Source organism: Canis lupus, chromosome 9 (assembly GCF_003254725.2).
Source record: "Canis lupus dingo isolate Sandy chromosome 9, ASM325472v2, whole genome shotgun sequence".
Lineage (NCBI taxonomy): Eukaryota > Metazoa > Chordata > Mammalia > Carnivora > Canidae > Canis > Canis lupus.
Window position 1 is genome coordinate 16,424,994 of NC_064251.1, and position 27,496 is coordinate 16,452,489.

At 50.1% G+C, this 27,496-nt stretch overlaps 2 protein-coding genes across 6 annotated transcripts in view; one reads left to right on the forward strand and one right to left on the reverse strand.

Moving 5' to 3' along the window:
- WNT3 (Wnt family member 3) overlaps positions 1–15,916 on the forward strand; it is a 51,201-nt gene extending 35,285 nt beyond the window's left edge. Inside the window, exons 2-6 of one of the 3 annotated variants that reach the window (XR_007413168.1) lie at positions 2,367–2,608; positions 5,877–6,142; positions 6,808–7,295; positions 11,978–15,009; positions 15,635–15,916. Coding sequence is in view for 1 of the 3 variants with exons in the window: in XM_025436675.3 (XP_025292460.1) it covers positions 2,367–2,608; positions 5,877–6,142; positions 6,808–7,287 (988 nt within the window). In the remaining 2 variants the exon portion in view is untranslated. Of the gene's footprint in view, positions 1–2,366; positions 2,609–5,876; positions 6,143–6,807; positions 7,296–11,064; positions 15,010–15,634 lie in introns of all 3 variants that reach the window. The other 2 variants (XR_007413167.1, XM_025436675.3) reach the window with 2 other exon arrangements.
- Positions 15,917–22,654: 6,738 nt separating this feature from the next.
- NSF (N-ethylmaleimide sensitive factor, vesicle fusing ATPase) overlaps positions 22,655–27,496 on the reverse strand; it is a 145,029-nt gene continuing 140,187 nt past the window's right edge. For 2 of the 3 annotated variants that reach the window (XM_049114627.1, XM_049114628.1), the window contains exons 20-22: positions 24,678–24,733; positions 24,418–24,517; positions 22,655–24,228 (exon numbers count right to left, since the gene is read on the reverse strand). In XM_049114627.1, the coding sequence (XP_048970584.1) occupies positions 24,226–24,228; positions 24,418–24,517; positions 24,678–24,733 (159 nt within the window). In that variant the 3' untranslated portion in view covers positions 22,655–24,225. The remainder of the gene's footprint in view (positions 24,229–24,417; positions 24,518–24,677; positions 24,734–27,496) is intronic. The other variant, XM_035721208.2, reaches the window with a different exon arrangement.

The following is a 27,496-nucleotide window of genomic DNA, read 5'->3' on the forward strand; positions in this document are numbered from 1 at the left end:
GCTTAGAAGAGGCCCAGCATGTAATCAGTGATAGACGTTTGAATATCATTCTTATCAGGATACCCTGTTTATAACTGTAAACAGGGTGGGGGCAGGAGAGAACAGGCTGCAGGGCCCCATCAGGGGCTGTGTGCCATGCGCCCATCAGTGGGCTCTGGGTGGACCTGCTCTCTCCCACTCAGGCATGGGATCCGTGGTGAGGCTCAGGGCACAGATGGGCCAGGCCTGCAGCCACCGCCGCCCCCCCAGCTCAGGCCCCAAGCAGGCATTGCCCAGACGGCAAGTGGCACACTCCTCGGCTCTGGAGTCCGATGGCCTGGGGTCCAACGAGCAAATTCTTAGCAGCTCTGTGCGCTGGGCTGGTTACTCAGGACGCAAGACTACGCCACCCAAAAACAGGGCTGCTGTAACGCCCCCTTCTGTGTCATACAGTTGTCATAGGATTCAATGAAGCAAACCCAAGAAAAAGGCTCAGCCCGGCGAGTGTGCTGTGCTCTGCCCCAGACCTGGCATCAAAAAGCCTTGAGCAAGCTGTCTTACTTCCCAAATTTGGGCTTCCTCGTCTTGGGGGGGACGGGTAGTAATATTCTCTGCCTTGGAGAAGTGATGGGAAATGCTACATGTAAAGCACCCGGCGCATAATAAGAGCTGATAAATGGCAAATGTTTAATTCAGCCCTGTGTGCCTATGTTTCCTGATCTGAGGTCCCTCTTCCCAAGGCTTCTGTCATCGCTTTGGGTGGGGGACTCGACCGAGGTCACTGTCAGACTAGAGCCTTGGGTCAGTGCTGGATGTAAAGGGGGAGGAGATGGGCCCCAGTGCAAGCCTTCTTCTTGCTCACACTGCTCCTGATTCACAGGGTTGATTGCAACTGGCCTTCAAGTCCACTGAGACCCACGGATCAGTTTCTCACACAAAATGTCATTCCTGCTGTTCCTGTGCTGGGGGAGAGAGTGGAAGAGCCGCACGTTGGCTCTCTAGTATTTTAAACTCTTGTTCCTCCTCCGCCGCCTCCCCACAAGATCTTTCCTTCTGTTGGCTCTTTATAAAAGCTGAGGTTGACAGGCTATGCATTGAGAAATGAGGGTTAGAAGGGTAAGGTGACTTGATTGGGGTCATAAGTGTTGGCTGGGAGAGCATGATCTGAGATCCTCCCCCTCTGGACACTGAGCTAAACTTGTCTTGAAACAAAGCCAATCAGCGGTTTAGCGCCTGCCTTCCACCCAGGGTGTGATCCTGGAGTCCCGAGATCGAGTCCCACATCGGGCTGCTTCTCCCTCCGCCTATGTCTCTGCCTCTCCCTCTCTGTGCCTCTCATGAATAAATAAATGAAATCTGAAAGAAAGAAAGAAAGAAAGAAAGAAAGAAAGAAAGAAAGAAAGAAAGAAAGAAAGAAAGAAAGAAAGAAAGAGAGAGAAAGAGAGAAAGGAAGAAAGGAAGGAAGGAAGGAAGGAAGGAAGGAAGGAAGGAAGGAAGGAAGGCAGGCAGGCAAGCTCCAGTTTCTGGTGAGGGGAAAGATGGCACTCTAGAAACTTCTAGGAAGCTGTCAAGATGGTTATGGAGGCCCCCTGTGGACAAAGCACAGAGGACCTAGTAGAAGCCATCAATTCCCTGGGGAGACACCGAGGGGCTTTGAGCTGGGCAGGCAGCATCCTGGGGAGGAGGCTCAGGGGCACTGCCACGGGCAGCATGCATGGGTCCATGCGTGCATGCAAACCTTAGGCACACATGCATGTACAAGTTCCCTGCTGAGGAACGGAGGCTTCTCAGCTTCTCTGCTTCATCTGAGATGGGACTGGGGTCAAGCCAGCTCCTGGCACCTACCTTGCTTTAGGTTTGGGTTATCTCCCATGGGTCGCCAGAGCCTCCATGTGGCCCCAGAAACTTAGACTCCCTAGCAGATTGTCCAGCCCAACCGCTTCAGTGCCTGTCGGGGCAACTGGCCCAGAGCCTAGGACTTAACCTGGGACTTAACCTCCCATTTCCATCTCTCCAATCCAGGATTCTTCATTTTTTTTTTAATTTATTTTTATTCTTTTCAATCCAGGATTCTTTTCATGCGATATTGCGTTGCCCCCTGAGTGCCCCTGAGGGAGGTTTCTGAGGGTCCCCACACTCATGTCAGATATGCCCACATCAGGGGGCGACTTTGCCTGGACCTGAGCCCTGCCCTTCAAGGGGCCAGTGTACTCGTGCGGTCAGGGCAGCACATTCAGGGACCAGGTCACTCAAGGCTCTGGGTTGGGGCTGGCCTGCGGGCCCTCCGTGGCTCCACCTACCCCCCAGGGCTCCCTGGGAAGAACAAGGGCCAGTGATGGGCCATGTGCTTTGTGCTGGCAGTGCCACCGCTCTCTGTCTGCCTGCAGGTCCCTGGCCCTGGGCCAGCAGTACACATCCCTGGGCTCACAGCCCCTGCTCTGCGGCTCCATCCCAGGCCTGGTCCCCAAGCAGCTGCGCTTCTGCCGGAATTACATTGAAATCATGCCCAGCGTGGCTGAGGGAGTGAAGTTGGGCATCCAGGAGTGCCAGCACCAGTTCCGGGGCCGCCGCTGGAACTGTACCACCATAGATGACAGCCTGGCCATCTTCGGTCCTGTCCTGGACAAAGGTACTGTCTCTGGGCCGGGTAGCAGGTGGGGGAGGGACCGGATAGGGGAGGGCAGCAGGTCATGGTGACTCTTCCACGTCAGGGTGCCTCAGCTTTGGGCTCAGGGGTCCCCAGGGGATGGCCATGAAGCTGGTCAGGACCTGCAGGTGCCTCTAAAGTGGGTTGGCCCCCTCTGGACTGACCCAGACTGTCACCATGGCAGCCACACCTTCCCAGGTGCTGCTGTAGGGCAAGCAGCCTTGGGATGCTCTGTGTCCTGAGATCCTAGGGCAGGACAGGGGGCCGTGGCCTCTGTCCTCACCCCCTCACAGTGAGGTAGGGAGGCTTTGATGTGGACATTTGTGACATCTTCCCAACAGTGTGTTGAGCGCCATGCAAATCCAGCTTTTGGGTGAGGTGGGGAGCATCACCACCTCTGGGTCCCTCCCATATAGAAAATTCTGGAGCTGAGGAAACTGCCCGGTGCTTGTGGCACTGCGTTGCCCCCAAGCATTTCTGTGAGAAGATTCTGCTGGTCCCCCTGCCCCTGCACTCTGGATATGCAGTGGAGGGCTAGAGGGTGTGCTGGCCTCGGGGTACCTTCCTCACCCTTCTGCAACCTGGGAGGCGAATCACCTGGTGCCTGAAATGATTGGCATTCACACAACTTGACTTCAAGCAAGACTAGGGGAGAGGGATGAGGGCGAAGGAGACTTTGGGGTGGTGAGTTCTGGGCTGAAGATGGGCAACTCTGAGGAATGGCAGTGTCCTGGAATTTAATGACCCCAGCTGGCCCCCTGGAGCTGCCGCTCCTTTTCTGCAGCAACTTGAACCCTCCGGACCACCACCAAGGCTTTGCCACCCAAACTCGGGAGCCTGGCCCTCCCTTCTTTTACAAGAACTATATTTATAGCCAGAAGGAACAGGGATCTGAGAGCCAGGTGGATTTGGAGGTGGGGTGGAGGATGAGGAGCACTGACCCTCTACATTTTAGCACGCGGGGGTGGGGGGGATGGGGGGGGGTGGGGGGTGGGGAGCCCTTCACCTGGGCCTCAGCTGTGCTGGGTCCGTCTGACCTACGGGCCATTGTCAAGGGACAGGGGAGCAATTAGCGAATCAATGGATGATGATTCTGTTTACGCTTCTATTACCAAAGCTAATTATTGCTTGTTTACATAAAAGGTTTGGCCTCTAATTGGGGCCAAGTGGCGGCGGTTTGCATTTCAAACCCGATCTTGCCTGGTGTGTCCGTCTCACCGCCTTCCGGGGCCCCCCACCTCGGGCCAGGTAGCTCTTAATCAAACAGCCTGGCGTCTAGACGCGCTCCCCGAAAGCAAGACTCGCCTTCTGGTTGCTGCTGCCCTCTTGGGACATCTGGCGATGGAAGTCGGGCCTCTGGGCTTACGCCCATCCACGTCTGTGCTAAACGCTGTCGGTCACACTGTAGGTCTCGTACCTGCCTTCCTCTCTAACTTGCAAGAGGGCACTCGTGGGGGCGGGGGGGGGGGGATAGGTCGGAGACTCCAGAACCGGACGAGGCGGAGCAAGGCCCGGGAAGAAGGCTCCACGCCGGCCCGCGGGTGCGCCCAGGCCCCGCGTGGAGAGCCGGGGGGGGACCCGCTCCCCGCGCCCGGCCGGCCCCGAGGCGGAGGCGGGGCGGAGGCGGGGCCGCGGCCCGCGGGGGGCTCGCGCGGCAGCCGCGGGGCGGGGGTCGGCGGCCGGAAGGCGACGGGCCGCGACGGCGGGGCGCGGGCGGGCGCGGGCGGGCGCGGGCGGCCCCGAGGGCTTAGGCGGCTTGAAAGGGGCCCGAGCGCCGCCCCCCACCGCGCGGCCCGGCCCCGCGCCCGCTGCGGCCGCCGCGCCATTCACACGCCCTCTGGCCATTCGGCGCGGCGCGGGGCGGGGCGGGGCGGGGGCGGGGGGCGCCGCTTCAATGGGGATTTCGCGGGCGGGCGCCGGGGCCGGGGGCGCGGCCCGGCCGCGGGAGCCGCCCGTTGCTACGCGGTGGCGGCCGGCCCGGCGGCCCGGGCCCGGCGGCCGCATTATGCGGGTAATGCGGTGTGACACCGCGCGAACAAAGGCGGATTGAGCGGCCCAGCGGGCCCCGCCGGACGGGGACCGGCACAGCGGGGCTGTCAGCGCCGCTCCCAGGCTAATCCCCGCCCCGCCCCCGCCACCCCCGCCGCCCCCGCCGCCCCGGGGCTGGGAACCGAGCGCGGCCCGGGGTCCGGGCGCCGCCGCCGCCGCCGCCGCCGCCGCCGCGAGAGGCCGCGGGCCCGGCCGGAAGCGAGGCGCGGGCTCCCGGCGCCGCCGCCCCCCGCTCGCCCCGGGCGCCCCGCGGAGGGCGGGAGCCGCACCGGGGGCGAGGACAGCGGCGGGGGGCGGGGGGGGGGCGGCCGGGCCTCGGGCCTTGCCCCCGCCCCCACCGCGGCCTCAGTCCGCCCGGCTTCGCGGGCTCGTGCGCCGGCGGGGCCGTCGGTGGAGGCGGGCCGGGCGGCCCCTCCGAGGTGGCCCCGCGGCTACCGGGCGCTGTCCCCGGTGTGCGCAGCCGGGCCGCGACCCTCTAGGTCACCTCCTGCTCGGGAGGGAGGGAGAGGGTTGGACGGCAGGTCTCCCAGGCCTTGGCCCTCTGATCCTCAATGTCTGCATCTGTAAAATGGGCCTATACTAAGACCTTCTGCAGCCTTGGCGGAGGACTAAATGGGATAAAGCCCATGAAGGGCAGACTCTGGCGCATACTGAGCGCTCCAAGGTGGCCATCAGTATCCTGAGGTCGGGGGACAGCCCTGAAGCCCTGGGATCCTGTCCTGTGCTCTGTCCTCCCGGTGGTGGCAGGGGGAGGCTCGGGAGCTTCAGCGGCAGAGGGAAGTTACGGCCGTTACAGAGAGTAACTGCGGCTCTCAGGAAAGGAAGGGTCTGCCCAAGCGCCTCTGGGGGGGGGGGGGGTGGCCTCACCCCCGCAGGCCTCGGGCTCTCGGGAGTGGGAGGGTTGGGGCAGATGGAGGGCAGGAGGCCCCATCCCTTCAGCAACCTGCCAGAGCTGTACTTTCTGTGGCTGCTTTTACCAGGGTCAGCTCTGTGCTGGACCAGGCGTTGAGGCCCTGGGTTAATCCATTGGCTGCCCGGGCCTCAGTCTGCTCATCTGTAAAGCGGGGGATACCTCAGAGGCTGGGCCAGCCCAAGGGGGTCAGAAGGGCGCCTCGGTTCCTCCCTCTTTCCTCGCGGCTGGGGAGGTCGAGGCAGGGCGGCTGCGCCCCCACGCCCCGCCTGAGCAATGCCCTCCCCGCAGCCACCCGCGAGTCGGCCTTCGTGCACGCCATCGCCTCTGCCGGCGTGGCCTTCGCCGTCACGCGCTCCTGCGCCGAGGGCACCTCCACCATCTGCGGCTGCGACTCGCATCACAAGGGGCCGCCCGGCGAGGGCTGGAAGTGGGGCGGCTGCAGCGAGGACGCCGACTTCGGGGTGCTCGTGTCCCGGGAGTTCGCGGATGCGCGCGAGAACAGGCCGGACGCACGCTCGGCCATGAACAAGCACAACAACGAGGCGGGCCGCACGGTGAGCCGCGACCGCCCTCGCCGGACACCACCCCCCTCCACCTACCCTTCGGACCCTGGCCCTGGCCCTCCCGGCTGGCCTCGCCCCGCCCTGCCCTTCTGGTGGCCCTCGTGCTGCCCGGACCCCTGCTCTCCTCCTTCCCCTGGCCTGTGCTTGGCCCCCACCCACACCCCACAATCACCCCTTCCGTTCCCCTTTCTCCCTGGGCTGTTCCCCGTCTGCGCCTGCCCAGGGGTGCGTCAGCTCTGGCGCAGGTACCCGCCGGCCGATCGGTGCTCTTGGGCTGCCTGGGCAGGGCTCTGGACACCGCTGGGCCTGGCTTTGAACTCAGCCTCCACCGCTTCCTCTGCTTGTTTGACGTAGGGCGAGTCACTTAAGCTCCCAGCCTCAGTTTCTCCATCTGTTAAACTAGGATCACAGTCCCTAATACCTATAGCTTTGAGAAATGGCTGCGATTTCTGCCAATGCTTGGGGCTGTGAGGAGGCAGGAAACCACGGCCATCATCCTTTAGGTCCGTACCTTCGCCCCCAATCCATTCTCTTCTAACACCCGCTAGGAATAGAGAAGGCTCCAGGAATCGGGTGGGCAGGGGCAGAGAGGGAGGGCCTAGGTGGTGCTCCCGGGGGGGTCGAGCCAGGGGCCACCCGCTACTCCTCTTCCCCAGACCATCCTGGACCACATGCACCTTAAATGCAAGTGCCACGGGCTGTCGGGCAGCTGCGAGGTCAAGACCTGCTGGTGGGCCCAACCCGACTTCCGCGCTATCGGCGACTTCCTCAAGGACAAGTACGACAGTGCCTCGGAGATGGTGGTGGAGAAGCACCGTGAATCCCGTGGCTGGGTGGAGACCCTCCGCGCCAAGTATGCGCTGTTCAAGCCGCCCACCGAGAGAGACCTGGTCTACTATGAGAACTCCCCCAACTTCTGCGAGCCCAATCCCGAGACGGGCTCCTTTGGCACCAGGGACCGGACTTGCAATGTCACCTCTCACGGCATCGATGGCTGCGACCTGCTGTGCTGTGGCCGTGGCCACAACACGAGGACGGAGAAGCGGAAGGAGAAATGCCACTGCATCTTCCACTGGTGCTGCTACGTGAGCTGCCAGGAGTGCATCCGCATCTACGACGTGCACACCTGCAAGTAGGGAGCCAGGTAGGGTGGCGCGTTGGGGTGGGAGGGCTGGGGGGCCTCAGGACAGGGAACTGGGTTTGCCCACCTCTTCTTGACCACCCCACTTCTGTTTCTGAGCTGTCCAAGACACTCAGGTTTCCCTGGCCAAGATAGGAAGCCAGGATTTCCTCAGCTCCAGTGGGGATGGTCCCTGTGCCGCTTTTGGTGGCTTACACAAAGCACAGATCCCAGCTAAGTGTGTGTGTACACGAGACTGCAAGCAATTGATTCACATGTACAAGTTAGTACACGGTGAGCCAGGCCAAATTTTTGCGTGGCCACTGGCTGTCACTACTGAGCATCTGTGGAGGCAGAGTAGGGACACCTGACTTCTGGTCCCGACTTTGCCCTGTTCCACGAAGTCCCTAATTTCCCGTTCTTTCACTTCCATGGGCCTCAGTTTTCTTACTGTAACCCGAGGGGTTAAAATTGTTGAAATAGTTGGCCAGAGATTTTCTTTTTACCCCAGGGGCAGACCCCTTTTGCACCCACCTTGAACTTTCATGCCACTTTTTGCACAAGCATAAATCCTCCTGACCTCAAGGAGGTGGGTGGGGGAAGCGGTGTATAAGCCCATATCCTGACAGATCTGAAGCTTGGGTGGAGCAGGGGCCACTCTTACCGAGTTTATGGAAGGGGATGGGGAGGAGGAGGGATTCAAGTTCAGAGTGCTGTCGGTGAGTAATCAAGGGATCAAAGGCAGGTGGATTATGTTCCCAAGCTTCCCAGAGGTGGCCTGCGTGGGAGACATGGGGCCTGGCCCTTGGATCCCTAGGTCCCCAGCATAGGGGAGGACTGACATAGGGTGGTCCTAGAGTCTTGGAGGTGGAAGGTCTGAGGCTGCTATGCCCTCTCTCCCTTTTCTCTACCCTGAGAAGGAGACTAGTCTATAGAGCATGAGCCCTGGTCCAAGCTGCCACCACTTGCCAGCCAGATGAGACCCTGATGAGAGGGTTTTTATAGATCTGCCTCCTTATCTATCATCCTCCTCAGAGGGGCTGTGGGGATGGTGCTTGGTTCATTGCAGAGAACCTACCTGCCTGGATCATCCCCCACTGCTGCCCCGGGACAGTGCAGGGGAGAGCACCCCACTGGGTGATGCAGTTCCACAGGGGCCATCTCAGGGCTGGTGGCACCTGACTACACTGTGTGGGGCTGGGGGAGGGGCCGGGCCTCTCTGAGGTGCGGAGGAACCCACATCGTGGGGAGAGCTCTGAGTGAGTTCATCTGGGAGGCCCCTCGGTGTAGCTCAAGTTGTGACCTGGCGGGGACGGGGTCCAGAGAGGCAGCAGGAGGTACCACTTTCTTGGTGTCTGAATGGGCACAGTGTGGCCGCTGGAGAGAGGACACAGCTCCACCACATACCAGCCGTGGAAGCCCCAAGTCCAGTTTCCTCATCCGTACAGGGATGGTAAGAGCCTAACAGAAGTTTTATGAGGCTCAAGTGAGTTACCAGAGGTGAATGCCTCTCTGAATCTAAAACTAATAGAGTGATAAATGCCATCAGAGAGATGTGACATGAGGGTGTCATTGTTCAGTGGGATGATGACACCATCTCACTTGCCCAATAAAACTTGGGCAAGGTTTATTTCCTGCTCCTCACAACAACTGAAAGGTCAGCGAGTATGAAAGAGCTCACCGGCTCGTTGTTAGCATGCCCACTGTGGCCAGAGGCAACATGGTGTCCCCAAGTAGGACATAGCTCTGGTCACTCTAGAGGGACTGTGCACTGGACATTTGTCTGGCTTACCTGTTACTAGGGTGAGGACACAGAGCTCGGGTCTCTGCCTCCAGAAAGCTTCACATGTGGGTCCTGCAGAGGCTACAGCAGCAGTAGCCCAGGCCCTATTGGTGGCTCTAGGTGGCTCTAGGGTCACTGAGTCAGACCCGGCAGCTTGTTCCAGCATCTTCCCTCTCCAGGTCGGTAGCCAAGATAAGCCATCTGCCAAGCAGGGAAGGAGGTGCTGGTTTGACCCTCAGTGTCCAGAAAAGTCCCCTCCCCGTCACCCCTGTAATTAGTACTGATTCTAAGATGAATTAACACATCTTCGGCCATCTCTTCTCCCATTTCTGAAGTAGAATGGTATTTTCTCCAATCGTACAGAAAGTGCCACACAGACATGGTATCAAAATGCCATATCCAGACAGACCGGGGAGAGGGGGGCTCCCCGGAGGCCCCTCCTTTCTGGTCACTGGAGCTCTTGCTCTGGGATAGCTGGAGGATTCTCTTCCAATGTGGTGCCCTTTTAACAAATTTATAACTTGTTGAGTGAGTCGGGGCAAGCTGTGGAGCTTCTCTGCACCTTGGTTCCCTCATTCGTGAACTGGGGGCGTTGTGTGCGCCAGAGGACCACGTGCTGGGCCTGGCACGTGGTCCAAGGAGGCAGCAGAGATTCCCAGGCCTAGCAGGGTTGACCTCCAAGAGCGATTTTTTCCAGGCACGCTGCCTGGTGTCAAGGCCCAGGCCCAAGATTGGCTGAGACCTGGTTACCTCTCTCCTCCTTCCAGCCACACTGACACTGCAGGCAAGATGGGAACTTTCGAGACAGGCTGATAGGAACGAGTGCCCTTCACACACTCGGTGGGGAGCCCCAGTCATAATGGCTTTGTTCCACGGGAAGGCCAGAGATTCTCGGTCCTTCCCTGGTAGGGACATCATCTCTTCCATTGCCTGTAGCTCCTGTCCAGTGTCTCAAGCTAATGACTGATGTCATACTTTGCAAGTACCAGGTTCATTCCTTGTTACTGAGATGTTACGAGCACAGTGAACTGGAAAGGGCTCTCTCTCGACAGGACTGGGAGCCTGGCTGGCCTCATGTGCTGGATCTGTCACTAACTTGCTGCAAAACCTTGGCCATGTCCCTTTAATCTTGCTGAGCCTCAGTTTCTGCCCCTGTAAAATGGTCTTCCACTGGCCCGGCCAGCCCCCGAGGAGTGGAAGGATGATTGGGAAAGCCCATGAAAGCGCTTTGGGCCTCGAATCCTTTGTGAGATGTGAATACACAAAGCAGTGAGAGGTACACATTGGTGCTGCCTGAGAAGGAATTATTCATCATTAATTACTTTAAAAAAAAGATTTTATTTCTTTGAGAGAGACAGAGAAAGTGAGCATGAGAGAGAGAACAGAAGCACTGGGGATGGGCAGAGGGAGAAACAGACTTCCCGCCTAGCAGGGAACCCCCCCCCCCCCCCCCCAGCCCCGGGGCCCAATCCCAGGATCCTGGGTCCATGACCTGAGCTGAAGGCAGATGCTTAACCGACTGAGGCATCCAGGCGCCCTTTTTAAAAATACTTTTTAAAAAAGATTTTATTTGTTTATGAAGGCTATGTTTATTTTTTTTAATTATTTTTTTTAAAGGTTTCTCTTTATTTGAGATAGAGAGAAGGCAGGAGCGGGGCACAGTTAATTACATAGCTGGGCTCCGGTGTGGACTCACTATCAAGCACTGGTGTGACAGAAACGCCCGGCGCAGGGTCCACTGGAGCTGGGAGCGGGCCTGGCCGGCGGGGTCCTCAGGGTCGCCTGCCCGCCGCCGCCCCCACTCCTGCTGCCGGGGGGGCTTGGGATCCGAGTCCTGGCTGCTAGAGCCCTCCTGTTCCCCGGGATCAGAGCCCGAGCGGAGGAGGGGGTACGGGGCAGCCAGCGCGCTCCGTCACCCCAGGGACGCGGCCTGGCCTGGGTCTCGGCGTCCCGGGGGGGGCCTCCCCGAGAAAGCAGCCCCGGCTCTCATTCTTGCCCTTGGCTTTGCAGGGGGCACTGGGAACGGGTGAAGCGAGCGGCTGGGCAGATGCGCCGGAGCCGGCTCGGCCGCCCCTCAGCACGACGGCCCGCACGGACTGTGGCCGACCCCGCCCGGTCAGCGCCTGGACCGCCCGCCCGCGGAGGCCTCCCCGCCCTCTCTCCTTTCTCGCCCCGCTCTGGATGGTGTGTGGTTCTCGAAGAAGGGGCTTTCTTTTTAGTTCTCCAGGGTCTGATAGGAACAGACCCCAGGCTTATCTTTGCACATGTTAAAGAAATAAAAATGGAAAAAAAAATTCTCCTCCGACACAACAGGCCGGGCCACCGCCGCCAGGGACACGCCAGCGGCCGCGATGGGACTTCGCGCAGGCGGGAGCCCGGCTGCCGTCCCCCGCGCTCCTGCTGCCGTCTCCTCCACACCGCCCCGCGCGGGCAGGAGCCGGGCCGTGACGTGAGCGCCCGTGGGCCCGGGCCCGTCGAGCGGCGGCCGCGGCCCTCCCAGTCCCGCGTGCTCCGCACCGAGGCTCCCGCCACGCACCCGGGCGCCCGTCCGTAGCCAGTCCGGGGGTCTGCCAGGAACGCGGTGCAGGGCTTGTGTTTTGTTTTGTTTTGTTCTTTTTGTTTTGATTTTTAAGAGTCGGACCCCATGTAAATAGGTTACGTTGCGGGCGGGCGGCGAGCCTCCGGCAGCTCCGTTGGCTTCCTGGGGAAAGCCGCGGGGTCTCGGGGGCCAGGGTCGGTCCGGCCGGGCCGCTCGGCGCAGGCCGTCCACGGAAACAGCTCCAGGGCCAGCGGCTGCCAGGCCAGTCCCCCGGGAGAGGCCCGACCTGGGGCCGCCGAGGGGTGGCGGCCTCCCCCTGCAGCTCCGATCTGGTGACGTGTAGAGCGGGAGGCCAAACGTGATTCCTTCTTTCCGCTCCCATAGAGACACGTCTTCCGGCCTCCTCCTCCTCCTCCTCTGGACTGTGCGGGTGAGGGACATGCAGAGTGTTGAACACGCACCTTCCGGCCCCACCGTGTGCAGACGGAGCGCCCGTGCACGCAGTCCCCAAGGATCGGGAGGAGGCGTTGGGGAGATGCCGAGCAAGCTGTCACTTGCTCCCTCAGGTAGAGCCTCCTGCGGCTGAGCTCCCCTGGCTGCACGCTGGTCCCCGCGGGCGTCCTGCATGGAGGCCAGCGGGTGTGACAGGACGGATCGACGCAACAGCTCTGTCTTAGGGAGAGCCAGGAAGAAGAGAGGCAGCCGTGGTAGAGACTAGAACAAAGTTGTTCCTTCCTTTTGCCCCTCCTCTCTCTGGTCTGCCTAACACTGACCTACGGTACCAGGTCAAGTGACCTTGCTGCTTGCTCCGGCAGGCCTGGCAAGACCATCTAGAAGCCATGCCTGCCCTCTTGAACCTGCTGGCAGCGAGCCCTGCTAAAGATACACATCCCATCCCCTCTCCGGGAGTCGGAAATGCCCCTCCCCATCTCACCTTAGACTAAAGAGTTTTAAATCATGTCAACCGGATAATGCTTGCTTTATGTGAGAATTATTTCAGCAGAATGGATACAAATTTTCAGAACCGTCTTTTCATATCTATGTATTCTATATTAAAAGTGATAAAGTCATGTTTCTGGGGCGTATTCAAGTAGCTGACAAGTAATTATTTAATAATAGTACACTGAGCACATTGTAATTATTCTCGCCGTAGTCAGGTAATAGTATCCAACAGAAATTTCCTACCGACCTGCTGTATCCAAAGTTTTGTAAAAAGTTGTAGAAGTTGTTGATCTTTTTGATTTTATATTCAAAAAGTCTCTTTTTATAAATATTATTTATTATACAATGTATATACCTTTGAGTTAACTAAGATTATATATTATATAAATATATATATATTTGGAGAAAATATATTTCATCATGCAGTTTTTTTCTGTTAAGTCATTAAAGAGAAGGTAAACAAACTTAAAATGGATACATTGTACAATGTGTGGAGTTTCCAGGTTAATGCTCAGGAGGTCACGAATATCCAAATCTGGATGTGGAGGCCTCAACTCACACCCTTACGTTAGTGGCCCAAAGTAAAGCCGTTCCCTCTGTTCTCCGAGCAGGATCATCTCTGACGTCATGGACAGTGGGCCTCATCTCCTGTAGGGCTTTCTTACAGGCTTACTTTGTTCTAAGTCAGTATCTAACAATTCCCAGTGCTGGGAGTGAGTGGTTGGGGCAGTAGCTCCTTTTCCTAGACTCTAGCACTTCCACTGCACACATGAATGTCACAGACACTCAAAGATGTGGCTCAAGGCCAACAGACCATGGGGTTGGTTAATCCTTTCCTCACCCATGTTTTCAACTCCATTTATTGGGAAAATAGGATTTGCTCTATTGAAAATGAAAGCCGACTGGAAGTGGCTCATCCATCCCCTGCTAGCTAAGCTGTAGAAGGGATAGGTTGGTCAGGAAGAAGAAATGGTATGCCCTGGTCTCTGGGTGGCCTGGGACAGGTGTCCTTTGAAATTGGAGGTTGGGCAGAAAAGACTCAGCAGTGGCACGCTCTGGGAAGGGCATCCTCTCCTTGGACCGCTGCTTCAAAAGGACTCACCCGAAGCTCACAAGCAATGCCCTCTCAACAATGAGGGGCAATAACTCGGCTTTATGATGATACACAATCCTTTGGTCTTCAGATCTACCCATATAATGTCACCTTTAGTTTATGTAGCACAGCTAAAATGCTTTTTCTTTCTCCTGATTTCCCTTTATTAGAAGCAAATCTTCTCTCACTGCATAGAAAAAAATAAATAAATAAAGCTGTCTGCCTTGTGCGCTGGCGATGGGCTGTCTTGGGCTCCATTCAGACCTCCAACCTTAGATTAGGAATGGCTACTAGAAGTTCATGAACTTTACTGTGCCTTTCATGTGTTTTTATTTCATCCCTGGAAAGGTTAAAACACAAAAATGGTGGTACCGGCTGTGCAAGGAATTATATGAGGAACGTAGACAGAAATCTCCCTATCTATAGCCCTGCTCATCTTGTACTTCACTTTGACATAAAACTAATACTCATCTACCCTAGCATCCTGGGTACTTTTTTTTTTTCAACCTATAAGATTGCCAAACATTTAAATGGTCCCTATTCATACTTAGCAAGGCCATTTGTAATCCTATGATTAATTATATTCTATGATTAAAGAGAACAGTTTATTGCAGTGCTTGAACATTCAGTTTCTCCCAAAGTATAAAATACTAATAAACATCTAAAAACAAGAGGAAGTTAAAAAAAAAATCCAAAAGAAAGAAAAGAGACAATATAATGGGAAAATCTCTTTCAAAGCAGTATTTTATGAAAAAAAGCAGGGAAGAGAGTGCATGAGTTCAAGGCTGGGGAAGGAGGTACAAATAAATAAAGGCAAAGGAAAGGCAGAGAAAAGTAGGGGAAGAGATGACGGGGAAATGATTCTAGGTGGATCTAGTGACGGATCCAGTGATCTAGTGGTCCCTCCATGCCGGCCTTGGGTGTATGGATGGACACATTAGCTGTGGCTGATCAACACACACTTGGAGTTAATGCAGCAAAATGATGGTAGCTACACTTAGCTTGACAGAGAACTCTCGAGGAAGCAGAGAATTACCCTACCATTAATCTTATACTCCCAAGAGAGTGTGACAAAGTCAGTTGTGTGGAGACTGTATGCTGGGGAAATTTCAAATATGAGTCCTCCTTGCATATCCTGTCTTCGTGGTTTAGGATTCTTGCCCATCACAGGCACTCTGTAGAGCATCATAATGCCCTGGTGTCTGCACAGCACACGCCCTCTGTGGGCTCGGCTCCAGGGCTCAGTCTCAGCACTGCTTGCCAATGGAGAAGAAACTTTAGATCATTTTGCAATAACTTCTGAAATGTACATGCTTTTTTGAACTTTCATCCACACCTTCCCAGTGTCTTCTTTGAAGAGGCTTATGAATCAAGCGGCCAGGTGAAGAACAGGAAATCTTGCTTTTACCTTCTGTGCTTGGCTGGCTTGGTTGTTTATCGCTGACTCAGTGCTTCAAGTCTATTTACCAGGATTTGATTATTACACACGAATCTACTCCATAACTTGCTAAAACTTAAAAAAGAGGCTGTTCACTGTAATTTTTAGCACATGAAAAGACAGCTTTAAAGCAACCGTCTCAGATTTTAGCCACCATTATAGTTTTTGTCATATATATATATATATATATATATATATATATATATATATATAAAGATTCTATTTGTTAGAGAGAGAAAGAGAGAGCAGGAGCAGGGGGAGAAGGAGAGGGAGAACCAGGCTTCCTGCTAAGCCGGGAGCCTGACGTGGACCTCAATCCCAGGACCCTGTGATCATGACCCCGAGCCAAAGGCAGACACTCAACTGACTGAGCCACCCAGGCACCCCTCTGTTATGTATTTTTAAAGGTATTTCAGTGAGGACGTACAAATACAGAAAGGATGAGATAATTTCCTTTTTTGAGGTTTTAATTACGGCTTCTGACAAAAACTAGACTGTTCATAGTGCATCTATATATGAAGAAATCTAAGGCAGCAGCTGGCTGGAGTCTCCTTTGCTTTGTCACTAGGCCTGTGATGTCATACGCTCTCTCGCTCTCTGTACAGCACGGCTTTGAAGAGCACTGGAATAGCTTCAAGACTCCAGCTTCCCAAGGCTTCGGGGTCCCCCTAGGAGATGTGGACAATTCCTGGGGAGCTGACCTCTTCACACTGAGTCTTGCTGATTCTCTGAGCTGCCTTTCGTCCTAACCTGATCCAACTCTAAGGATCGAGCTTTTAGGCTAAGATCTGACAGCTCAGAAAAATGCAAAAAGGATTCCAAAATAAAACATGTGAAGAAATGCCACTGAGAGTGTCTGAATCCTTTGGTTTGTACATTTCAAAGGAATAATTCTAACCAAGAAACAATTTTCCTTTCTGGATTATTATTAACCCATTTATGGCTTTGGTAGGCTTCAGTTTAATAAGGTGGAAATAAGGAAAATAAGTCATGAAGGTTCTTATTGTGCATTAACTCTTGAAAATACGTTATTGATGTATTTTTCTTTTCAAAGGATTATACTTACTATATAATGAAAACCAGATTCTTTTTTTTTTTTTTTTTTTTTTTTTTTTTTTTTTTTTTTTTTTTTTTTTTTTTTTTATTTATTTATTTTTTTTTATTGGTGTTCAATTTGCTAACATACAGAATAACCCCCAGTGCCCGTCACCCATTCACTCCCACCCCCCGCCCTCCTCCCCTTCTACCACCCCTAGTTCGTTTCCCAGAGTTAGCAGTCTTTATGTTCTGTCTCCCTTTCTGATATTTCCCACACATTTCTTCTCCCTTCCCTTATTTTCCCTTTCACTATTATTTATATTCCCCAAATGAATGAGAACATATAATGTTTGTCCTTCTCCGACTGACTTACTTCACTCAGCATAATACCCTCCAGTTCCATCCACGTTGAAGCAAATGGTGGGTATTTGTCATTTCTAATAGCTGAGTAATATTCCATTGTATACATAAACCACATCTTCTTTATCCATTCATCTTTCGTTGGACACCGAGGCTCCTTCCACAGTTTGGCTATCGTGGCCATTGCTGCTAGAAACATCGGGGTGCAGGTGTCCCAGCGTTTCATTGCATTTGTATCTTTGGGGTAAATCCCCAACAGTGCAATTGCTGGGTCGTAGGGCAGGTATATTTTTAACTGTTTGAGGAACCTCCACACAGTTTTCCACAGTGGCTGCACCAGTTCACATTCCCACCAACAGTGTAAGAGGGTTCCCTTTTTTCCACATCCTCTCCAACATTTGTTGTTTCCTGCCTTGTTAATTTTCCCCATTCTCACTGGTGTGAGGTGGTATCTCATTGTGGTTTTGATTTGTATTTCCCTGATGGCAAGTGATGCAGAGCATTTTCTCATGTGCATGTTGGCCATGTCTATGTCTTCTTCTGTGAGATTTCTGTTCATGTCTTTTGCCCATTTCATGATTGGATTGTTTGTTTCTTTGGTGTTGAGTTTAATAAGTTCTTTATAGATCTTGGAAACTAGCCCTTTATCTGATATGTCATTTGCAAATATCTTCTCCCATTCTGTAGGTTGTCTTTGAGTTTTGTTGACTGTATCCTTTGCTGTGCAAAAGCTTCTTATCTTGATGAAGTCCCAATAGTTCATTTTTGCTTTTGTTTCTTTTGCCTTCGTGGATGTATCTTGCAAGAAGTTACTATGGCCGAGTTCAAAAAGGGTGTTGCCTGTGTTCTTCTCTAGGATTTTGATGGAATCTTGTCTCACATTTAGATCTTTCATCCATTTTGAGTTTATCTTTGTGTATGGTGAAAGAGAGTGGTCTAGTTTCATTCTTCTGCATGTGGATGTCCAATTTTCCCAGCACCATTTATTGAAGAGACTGTCTTTCTTCCAATGGATAGTCTTTCCTCCTTTATCGAATATTAGTTGCCCATAAAGTTCAGGGTCCACTTCTGGATTCTCTATTCTGTTCCACTGATCTATGTGTCTGTTTTTGTGCCAGTACCACACTGTCTTGATGACCACAGCTTTGTAGTACAACCTGAAATCTGGCATTGTGATGCCCCCAGATATGGTTTTCTTTTTTAAAATTCCCCTGGCTATTCGGGGTCTTTTCTGATTCCACACAAATCTTAAAATAATTTGTTCTAACTCTCTGAAGAAAGTCCATGGTATTTTGATAGGGATTGCATTAAACGTGTATATTGCCCTGGGTAACATTGACATTTTCACAATATTAATTCTGCCAATCCATGAGCATGGAATATTTTTCCATCTCTTTGTGTCTTCCTCAATTTCTTTCAGAAGTGTTCTATAGTTTTGAGGGTATAGATCCTTTACATCTTTGGTGAGGTTTATTCCTAGGTATCTTATGCTTTTGGGTGCAATTGTAAATGGGATTGACTCCTTAATTTCTCTTTCTTCAGTCTCATTGTTAGTGTATAGAAATGCCACTGACTTCTGGGCATTGATTTTGTATCCTGCCACGCTACCGAATTGCTGTATGAGTTCTAGCAATCTTGGGGTGGAGACTTTTGGGTTTTCTATGTAGAGTATCATGTCATCGGCGAAGAGGGAGAGTTTGACTTCTTCTTTGCCAATTTGAATGCCTTTAATGTCTTTTTGTTGTCTGATTGCTGAGGCTAGGACTTCCAGTACTATGTTGAATAGCAGTGGTGAGAGTGGACATCCCTGTCTTGTTCCTGATCTTAGGGGAAAGGCTCCCAGTGCTTCCCCATTGAGAATGATATTTGCTGTGGGCTTTTCATAGATGGCTTTTAAGATGTCGAGGAATGTTCCCTCTATCCCTACACTCTGAAGAGTTTTGATCAGGAATGGATGCTGTATTTTGTCAAATGCTTTCTCTGCATCCAATGAGAGGATCATATGGTTCTTGGTTTTTCTCTTGCTGATATGATGAATCACATTGATTGTTTTACGGGTGTTGAACCAGCCTTGTGTCCCAGGGATAAATCCTACTTGGTCATGGTGAATAATTTTCTTAATGTACTGTTGGATCCTATTGGCCAGTATCTTGTTGAGAATTTTTGCATCCATGTTCATCAGGGATATTGGTCTGTAATTCTCCTTTTTGGCGGGGTCTTTGTCTGGCTTTGGAATTAAGGTGATGCTGGCTTCATAGAACGAATTTGGAAGTACTCCATCTCTTTCTATCTTTCCAAACAGCTTTAGGAGAATAGGTATGATTTCTTCTTTAAACGTTTGATAAAATTCTCCTGGGAAGCCATCTGGCCCTGGACTCTTGTGTCTTGGGAGGTTTTTGATGACTGCTTCAATTTCCTCCCTGGTTATTGGCCTGTTCAGGTTTTCTATTTCTTCCTGTTCCAGTTTTGGTAGTTTGTGGCTTTCCAGGAATGCGTCCATTTCTTCTAGATTGCCTAATTTATTGGCGTATAGCTGTTCATAATATGTTTTTAAAATCGTTTGTATTTCCTTGGTGTTGGTAGTGATCTCTCCTTTCTCATTCATGATTTTATTAATTTGAGTCTTCTCTCTTTTCTTTTTAATAAGGCTGGCTAATGGTTTATCTATCTTATTAATTCTTTCAAAGAACCAACTCCTGGTTCTGTTGATCTGTTCCACAGTTCTTCTGGTCTCGATTTCGTTGAGTTCTGCTCGAATCTTTATTAGCTCCCTTCTTCTCTTGGGTGTAGGATCTATTTGCTGTTTTTTCTCTAGCTCCTTTATGTGTAAGGTTAGCTTTTGTATTTGAGTTCTTTCCAGTTTTTGAATGGATGCTTGTATTGCGATGTATTTCCCCCTTAGGACAGCTTTCGCTGCATCCCAAAGATTTTGAACGGTTGTATCTTCATTCTCATTAGTTTCCATGAATCTTTTTAATTCTTCCTTAATTTCCTGGTTGACCCTTTTATCTTTTAGCAGGATGGTCCTTAACCTCCATGTGTTTGAGGTCCTTCCAAACTTCTTGTTGTGATTTAGTTCTAATTTCAAGGCATTATGGTCCGAGAATATGCAGGGGACAATCCCAATCTTTTGGTATCGGTTCAGACCCGATTTGTGACCCAATATGTGGTCTATTCTGGAGAAAGTTCCATGTGCGCTTGAGAAGAATGTGTATTCAGTTGAGTTTGGATGTAAAGTTCTGTAGATATCTGTGAAATCCATCTGGTCCAGTGTATCATTTAAAGCTCTCGTTTCTTTGGAGATGTTTTGCTTAGAAGACCTATCGAGTATAGAAAGAGCTAGATTGAAGTCACCAAGTATAAGTGTATTATTATCTAAGTATTTCTTCACTTTGGTTAATAATTGATTTATATATTTGGCAGCTCCCACATTCGGAGCATATATATTGAGGATTGTTAAGTCCTCTTGTTGAATAGATCCTTTAAGTATGATATAGTGTCCCTCTTCATCTCTCACTACAGTCTTTGGGGTAAATTTTAGTTTATCTGATATAAGGATGGCTACCCCTGCTTTCTTTTGAGGACCATTCGAATGGTAAATGGTTCTCCAACCTTTTATTTTCAGGCTGTAGGTGTCCTTCTGTCTAAAATGAGTCTCTTGTAGACAGCAAATAGATGGGTCCTGCTTTTTTATCCAGTCTGAAACCCTGCGCCTTTTGATGGGGTCATTAAGCCCGTTCACATTCAGAGTTACTATTGAGAGATATGAGTTTAGTGTCATCATGATATCTATTCAGTCTTTGTTTTTGTGGACTGTTCCACTGAACTTCTTCTTAAAGGGGAATTTTAAGAGGCCCCCTTAAAATTTCTTGCAGAGCTGGTTTGGAGGTCACATATTCTTTTAGTTGCTGCCTGTCTTGGAAGCTCTTTATCTCTCCTTCCATTTTGAATGAGAGCCTTGCTGGATAAAGTATTCTTGGTTGCATGTTCTTCTCATTTAGGACCCTGAATATATCCTGCCAGCCCTTTCTGGCCTGCCAGGTCTCTGTGGAGAGGTCTGCTGTTACCCTAATACTCCTCCCCATAAAAGTCAGGGATTTCTTGTCTCTTGCTGCTTTAAGGATCTTCTCCTTATCTTTGGAATTTGCAAGCTTCACAATTAAATGTCGAGGTGTTGAACGGTTTTTATTGATTTTAGGGGGGGATCTCTCTATTTCCTGGATCTGAATGCCTGTTTCCCTTCCCAGATTAGGAAAGTTTTCAGCTAGAATTTGTTCAAATACATATTCTGGCCCTCTGTCCCTTTCGGCGCCCTCGGGAACCCCAATTAAACGTAGGTTTTTCTTCCTCAGGCTGTCGTTTATTTCCCTTAATCTATCTTCATGGTCTTTTAATTGTTTGTCTCTTTTTTCCTCAGTTTCCCTCTTTGCTGTCAACTTGTCTTCTAGGTCACTCACTCGTTCTTCCACCTCGTTAACCCTCGTCGTTAGGACTTCTAGTTTGGATTGCATCTCATTCAATTGGTTTTTAATTTCTGCCTGATTAGCTCTAAATTCTGCAGTCATGAAGTCTCTTGAGTCCTTTATACTTTTTTCTAGAGCCACCAGTAGCTGTATAATAGTGCTTCTGAATTGGCTTTCTGACATTGAATTGTAATCCAGATTTTGTAACTCTGTGGGAGAGAGGACTGTTTCTGATTCTTTCTTTTGAGGTGAGGTTTTCCTTCTAGTCATTTTGCTCAGTGCAGAGTGGCCAAAAGCAAGTTGTATTGGGAAAAAGAGAAAAAGAGAGGAGAGAAAGAAGGAAAGAAAAGAGAAAGAGAAAAAAAAAGGGAAGAAAAAGAAAAAAAAACGAAAAAAAAAAAAAAAAGAAGAAAAAGAGAAAGAAAAAGAAAGGAGAAAAAAAGGGGGTGGGGGAAGGAAACAAATCAAAAAGCAAAACAAAACAAAAACAAAAACAAAAGCAAAAACAAAAACAAACAAACAAAAAAAGAACCACCGGGGAGTATCTTCTGATTCTGTGTTCTTTAAGTCCCTTGGCTTCTCCTGGAAGTTGTCAGTCTAGCTGGTGTTCTGGGGGAGGGGCCTGTTGTGCTGATTTTCAGGTGTTAGCAGTTGGGGGAGCTGCTGTGCCCCTGCCTGGTGCAGGGCTCGGTGGGGGTTGTTTACCCCGTGAGGCCGCAGGAGGAACAGCCCCAGTGGCGGGGCAGCTCTGGAAACCTGGATTCAGCTCCGGCAGGAACTCCGTCTGCAGGGCCTGGAGGCTTCGGGGCGGGGCCGCTGATCTGCTCAGCTGGGGCAGGAGCGTCCTTGCTGTCCTGGGGCCTCCCGGCCTCTGCCTGTCCCGGGGGAGGCTGGATCCTGGGCTGTGTCCCGGCGCCCTGTGCTCCGGAGCCTGCGCTGTTGGATTCGCGTTCCCGGGCCGCGCAGCCCCCTCCGCGGAGCCGCCGCCCGAGCCCCTCCGAGCTGCTCCTGGAACCGCGCAGCCCCCTCCGCACGGAGCCTCTTCTTCTGCCCGAGCCCCTCCGAGCTGCTCCCGGGGCCCCGCAGCCCCCTCCGCGGAGCCGCCCCCGAGCCCCTTCAGCTGCTCCGGGTCCCGCCGGGTCCCGCCGTGCGCGCTGCAGCCCTTAGGGAGCTCGGCGCACTCTCCTGGGCGCGCAGTTGCTGTTACTGTCCCAGGGAACCCGAGGGCATCCTCGCCGTCCTGGGTCCTGCTCCACCTCCCTGCGAGCCCCTTTCCGCCCGGGAAGGTCGGTGCAGCTCCTGCGTCTCCGGGACGGGGCTCTCCTGTCCTGGGGACACTCGCCCCGGCCTCAGCCCGGCTCCTCGCGGGGCCCCTCCCCCTTGGAGGCCTTTGTTTCTTTACTTCTTTTTCCCCGTCTTCCTACCTTGATAGAAGCGCGAACTCTTCTCACTGTAGCATTCCAGCTGGTCTCTCTTTGAATCTCAGCCCGAATTCATAGATTTTCAGGATAATTGGAAGGTTTTCTAGGTAGTTTGGTGGAGACAGGTGATTTGGAGACCCTACTCCTCCGCCATCTTGCTCCTCCCCAAAACCAGATTCTTAAATAAAAATCCTCCATCTCCTCAGGCTAGTTAAAACAAAGAGAGGCTTTTCTGAGCCCTGTCTTCTTCACACATTCCTATCAGTTATGTGTGTTGTTTTGTAAAAAACACTGGTCCACAGAATATTTTCAAGTGTAGATACTCTTTATTGCATTCCTTCATTTGCATGAAACAATATATTTATATTTTCCAATATAGTTTTGGACAAAACACAAAGACATGAACCTCATTTAATGAGAGCCATAAGTTAATACAGTGTGTGTTGCTTTCTGGGAGGAGAAAAGAGGCAAGTTGCATGGCAGGTCAGGGGACCCGGGGTACTGGCCATCAGGGATCAAAGAATTACACAATACAAAAAAATCAACTTTTTAAAAAGCCACAAAATAAGCTAGGGATGAAAGCCCAAAACGAAGTAGAGATGACATGGAAGTCAACCAAAAATATACAGATGGCAGGATCTGGAGGTAATCTGCCGTCTACCATATAGGACAAATGACAGAGCTACACCCAAGTGCCACTGTGGCCACAAACCTCACGAATGACGTGAAGCACCATCAGGTGGTTGCTGACTGCTTGTCCCTGCACCTGAAGCTGGAGTCAGGAGAGAGTGGTGTGCTCCGTAAGTCTCATCACAGATATGATGACCTGATTCGTTCTTCCTGACTCAGATAGAAAACAAACACCACTGGTTCTCCTTCCCTTTGGAAGAAAGGTGTAGAGGGGAAAGGAAGTGTGTTAAATGTACTGGAATGGATTTTAAAAGACTCAGGGTGAGGGTCAAAAAGCTGTTTCTTCTGGAGAATAGTGTTTTATTTTGGTGCTAGATAGCACAGAGGGTTTGAAATAAAGGAAGAATAAATTCTAAGTCATTAAGCTGAGGAAGAAGGAAAATGGTGAAACTAATAATAAGCTTTTATTATAAAGTTATTTCCCATTTAGAATTAGACACTAAGTGCTGTTAGGTTTATAAATGACTTTACTTAATGACTTCTTTCTGTTTAGGGGTGTATGCTTTCTCCATATAGGTCTTTCCCAAATCATAAGCAACAGCCAACACAGTAATGATCAGACTTCCTATTAAGAAAGACCTCCTGACTGCAACTTGGAAACCTCTCTGAAAATGAGAACAGGGTCTTGGAAATTCAGAGTCCTGTTTCTTCAGGCAAAGATAACAACCAGTTTTTTGGGAAAACCTTTAACAAAATACCCAAGCACATTTAGTGTTCACACAGGCGAGTTGTAAGACGAATCCATACCTCTAGTCACTGTTCCATTTATATCTAGAAAGTCTTACTTCTAACAGGCCGAATATTGTCTTGCAATATCATTACAATTTATTGGTAGTTTTTGGGTGGTGATGGTGGTAGGGAGCTTAAAATGTGTAGTGTTCACTAGTGCAGCATATCTCCCACACTTAAAGACTGAGAAAGAAGGAATTAGATTGCACAGAGAGGTAAGCATAGCATTCTAGAGCAAATTTGTACCTTCCACAAAACAGCAGAATATCTGAGTAAGCACAAGGAAGGGAGTTTTATTGCACTAATCATGCAGAATGAGCACATGTTGAAGGTAAGGAACATTTCACTTTGTCCAGGATCTTGAGTAAGCTGAGTGAAGATCCCAGGCCATCTTCACCTTGGTCACTTCCCTTGGTCACTGTGTGTGTGCAAAGAGTCCATTTTCAAAGTCCAGGGGGCTACTGAAAAAAGAAATATCCAAAACAAGAAAACAAATGAGGGTCAACAAAAAAACATTTATCACAAAATCACTAAAAGCTTCTTAATGGTTTTTCTACATTTACTATGCATTTGCTATTAGATAAGCATTTCACAAAAAGAAAATGATCATAGCCCCATGCATTTAAAAGCAGGTTCCAATAAATATGTACCATCGAGTTTTTTCCTGCATTGTGACAAGGAAGTTTTGCGAAGCAGGACAAGGAGAGCAAACCAACAGTACAACCAGTTTCCTTGCTTGGTCTCTCAGACCTACAACACAGTGAAGAACGCTAATAAATGGAAACAAAGTTGTCCAAGAAAGGTTGAGAATTCAAATGTATATGTACTGCATAGCAAGGCTTAGAATAGGTGCTGGGATTTAACAGAGTAGTAAGTCTGGTTGACAGTCTTAGGTGTTGTGTGTACTTACGCTCCTTCTTCTCTTAAGAGGGCCAAGAATTTTCTTACACGGTATTCAGGATCCATCTAAATACATCAGAAGAAATAAAGAAGACGGGTTAATGGCACCTTCTAATAACTATCTACTTCATGCCAAGGAAATGCTCGGTTTCATACTTCCTCCACCAGTACTTTGCTGAGTCATAGAAATATGTCACCTGCTCCCTGACCAGTATTCTGATAGACAGTGAAGCAGATTACATCATTCAAGAGGAGTGAACAGGAGAATCGCTGTGCATGAGGTTCCAAAGGACCCAGCTGGTCATTCCCAGGCACCTCAGCTGAGTGCCCTCCTTAGCTAGTGCTGTGTGAGGAGGCAGTATGTCTGAAAGGATACATGTGAGACCAGACAGTGGCTGTTCATGTGGGTTCAAGGGACATCCAAGTCATAGGACTCATCTGGTGTATAAAAGTGAGACCAATTTAAACCAATTGAGGTTAATTAAATGACTTTTAGTAGCTTATTAACAATTCATGACTTTAGTAGCTTATTAACTCTTCATGACTGACACGTTAGCTTTTCTTAGCCTTAGTCTCCCATGCATAGTTTCTTCTTTGCAATTAATGAAAAAGAAAACACAACAACAAAACGGTGTTAAAAGTAAAAAAAAAAAAGAAGAGTGGGGCTGAATCCCCTAACATGGCCCCTAGATAAGCTGGGTTTCCCATGACAGAAAAGCATCATGTTAGTGGAGCCTGGCTGGCTCAGTCCATGGAGCATGTGACTCTTGATCTTGGGGTTGTCGGTTTGAGCCCCATGTTGGGTATAGAGGTTACTTAAAAATAGAATCATAAAAAAAAAAAAAGGCATCACAAGTCTAGGAGAAGATGGGGAATTTTGGTTCAGGGGCCAAGTTTAGGATATTACTAATTTTCTCTTTATTTTCCTTTTATATTCATATGTATACTAATTTGTTAAATTATATTTTGTTCTTATTGGTATACCAGAGATTTAAAGTTATCTAAAAAATGATCATTAAAAACATCTTTAATTCTTTAAGATGAATTTTTATTGTCAGAAACATACCTAACTTTTAAAAAATGTTCCAGGGCAGGAGTCTGTTTCCCAAGAGGGAACTCCCTGCCCTCCAGGAATAGCTTTCAAATGTCGGTGCAGCTGTGGGTAAATGTGCAATTGGATTCCCCCAAAAAAAAACCACGTTTTTTTTTTTTTTTTTTTTTTTTTTTTAAGATTTCTTCTCTTCTATCCCAGAAAAACTGAACAGAAGTTTCAAATGTATCAAAGTTAAGAGGTCAGACTACAAAGGACCAAGAAAAAGTGTGAATAGCTAACAAAAGAAACATTTTCCCTCTTTGGGAATAGAATTACATATGAATCAATTGTCAAGTTCCTTAAAAAAAATGGAACTAGCTGGAGCTCAGTTGTAGTCAGTACTTGCAGGTCTTTGCCCATTAAATATATTTAATATGTGTGAGCAACGACTTACTGACTTGCCTGTAGCTATGGAATTAAAAGTCAAGAGAAAGGGAGGAAAAAAGTAATCTAGATAAATGACTTTATTCCCTCAGGTGACATCCAGTCAGAGCAGATCCCCGGCACTGTGCAAGTTTTAACAGAATCGTGTAGAGTGAACAGAGAGGCAACATGACTTATATTCTGCTAAACTACATGCCTCTCCACTTAGGCGCAGTCTCTCTCAGGCAGATCTAAAGAAAATTCACTCAGCTGCACGAAATCCATTTGACAAGAAGGGGTTCAAACTCAGAGGCCTATGAAGTGTCAGTCGCTGAAGATTAGGCCCGAGTGCGTACCCTACTCTCACTTTCTACCCCACATGCACGAATGGCATGAGGTTGATCACTGACCTGCACGCTTCAAAGGAGGGAGCGGTAGGGACTGGGGTGAAAAGCCCAGAGTTTCTTCTGTGCAACTATTAAAAAAAAAATTATGCTGAAACCAAAAAAATGAAGAGTAGAGCTGACGATCTTGACAGATTTATCTTTTCCCAAGGAAAGAGTTAATGCATCTGTATATGCACCTTTACCAAGGATAATCCTAAGCAAAGTAATTAGTCTATGACTTCAATTTACCATTCATCATGGAAAATATATAAATTTCAGTCTGACTAAAAGTTCAATACATTCAACTTTAGGTTTCTGAAAGCCACAATTTTGTTTTAAAATGAATGTACAGCAAAGACTAAAAAGCATTCACTTTGTGTTCTCAATTTGTTACTGGTTCAAGAGCCTATTTCAGATGTAACCATGGAAGTCAAACTTCACCTCTGCCACCCACTGCTCACAGGGCCCAGATGGAGGACTGAACAGAGACACATAATGCCACGGCAGGCCAGTCTGCCCACCAATGACCCGGGATAGGCCCATCTGACTACAGTTCACTGAGCACCCTACTGTGTGTCCAGCTCTTTTCCTGGGACTGTGGATTCAAACAGTGACAGTCAAGGTCCCCGAACTCATAGAACTTGGTAGGAATATGTTTATTAACTAACCAGTCAGATAAGGGTAGAAAGACATAAGATGGACATGTGGAAGGGTGGAGTTCTCAAAAGAGGAAAGGTAAGTTGCCAGGAGACATGAGAAAGTCCCAAAGAACTTTCATCTATCTTTGCCTAGGTACTAGCCTAGGGCTCAGTCTTCTATGTGATCCTGGATGCTTTCTCTCTATAGTAGTTTGCATGAAATTTCTAGGAGCCAGCCAGGGGAAAATATAGAGAGCATAAGACTACCCTGTACAATTCAATTAACTTGTCCCTTAAAGTGGTCTCCCAGGCCCCTCTTGGTGTAATGCACAGTAGCTTCTGGACCTCT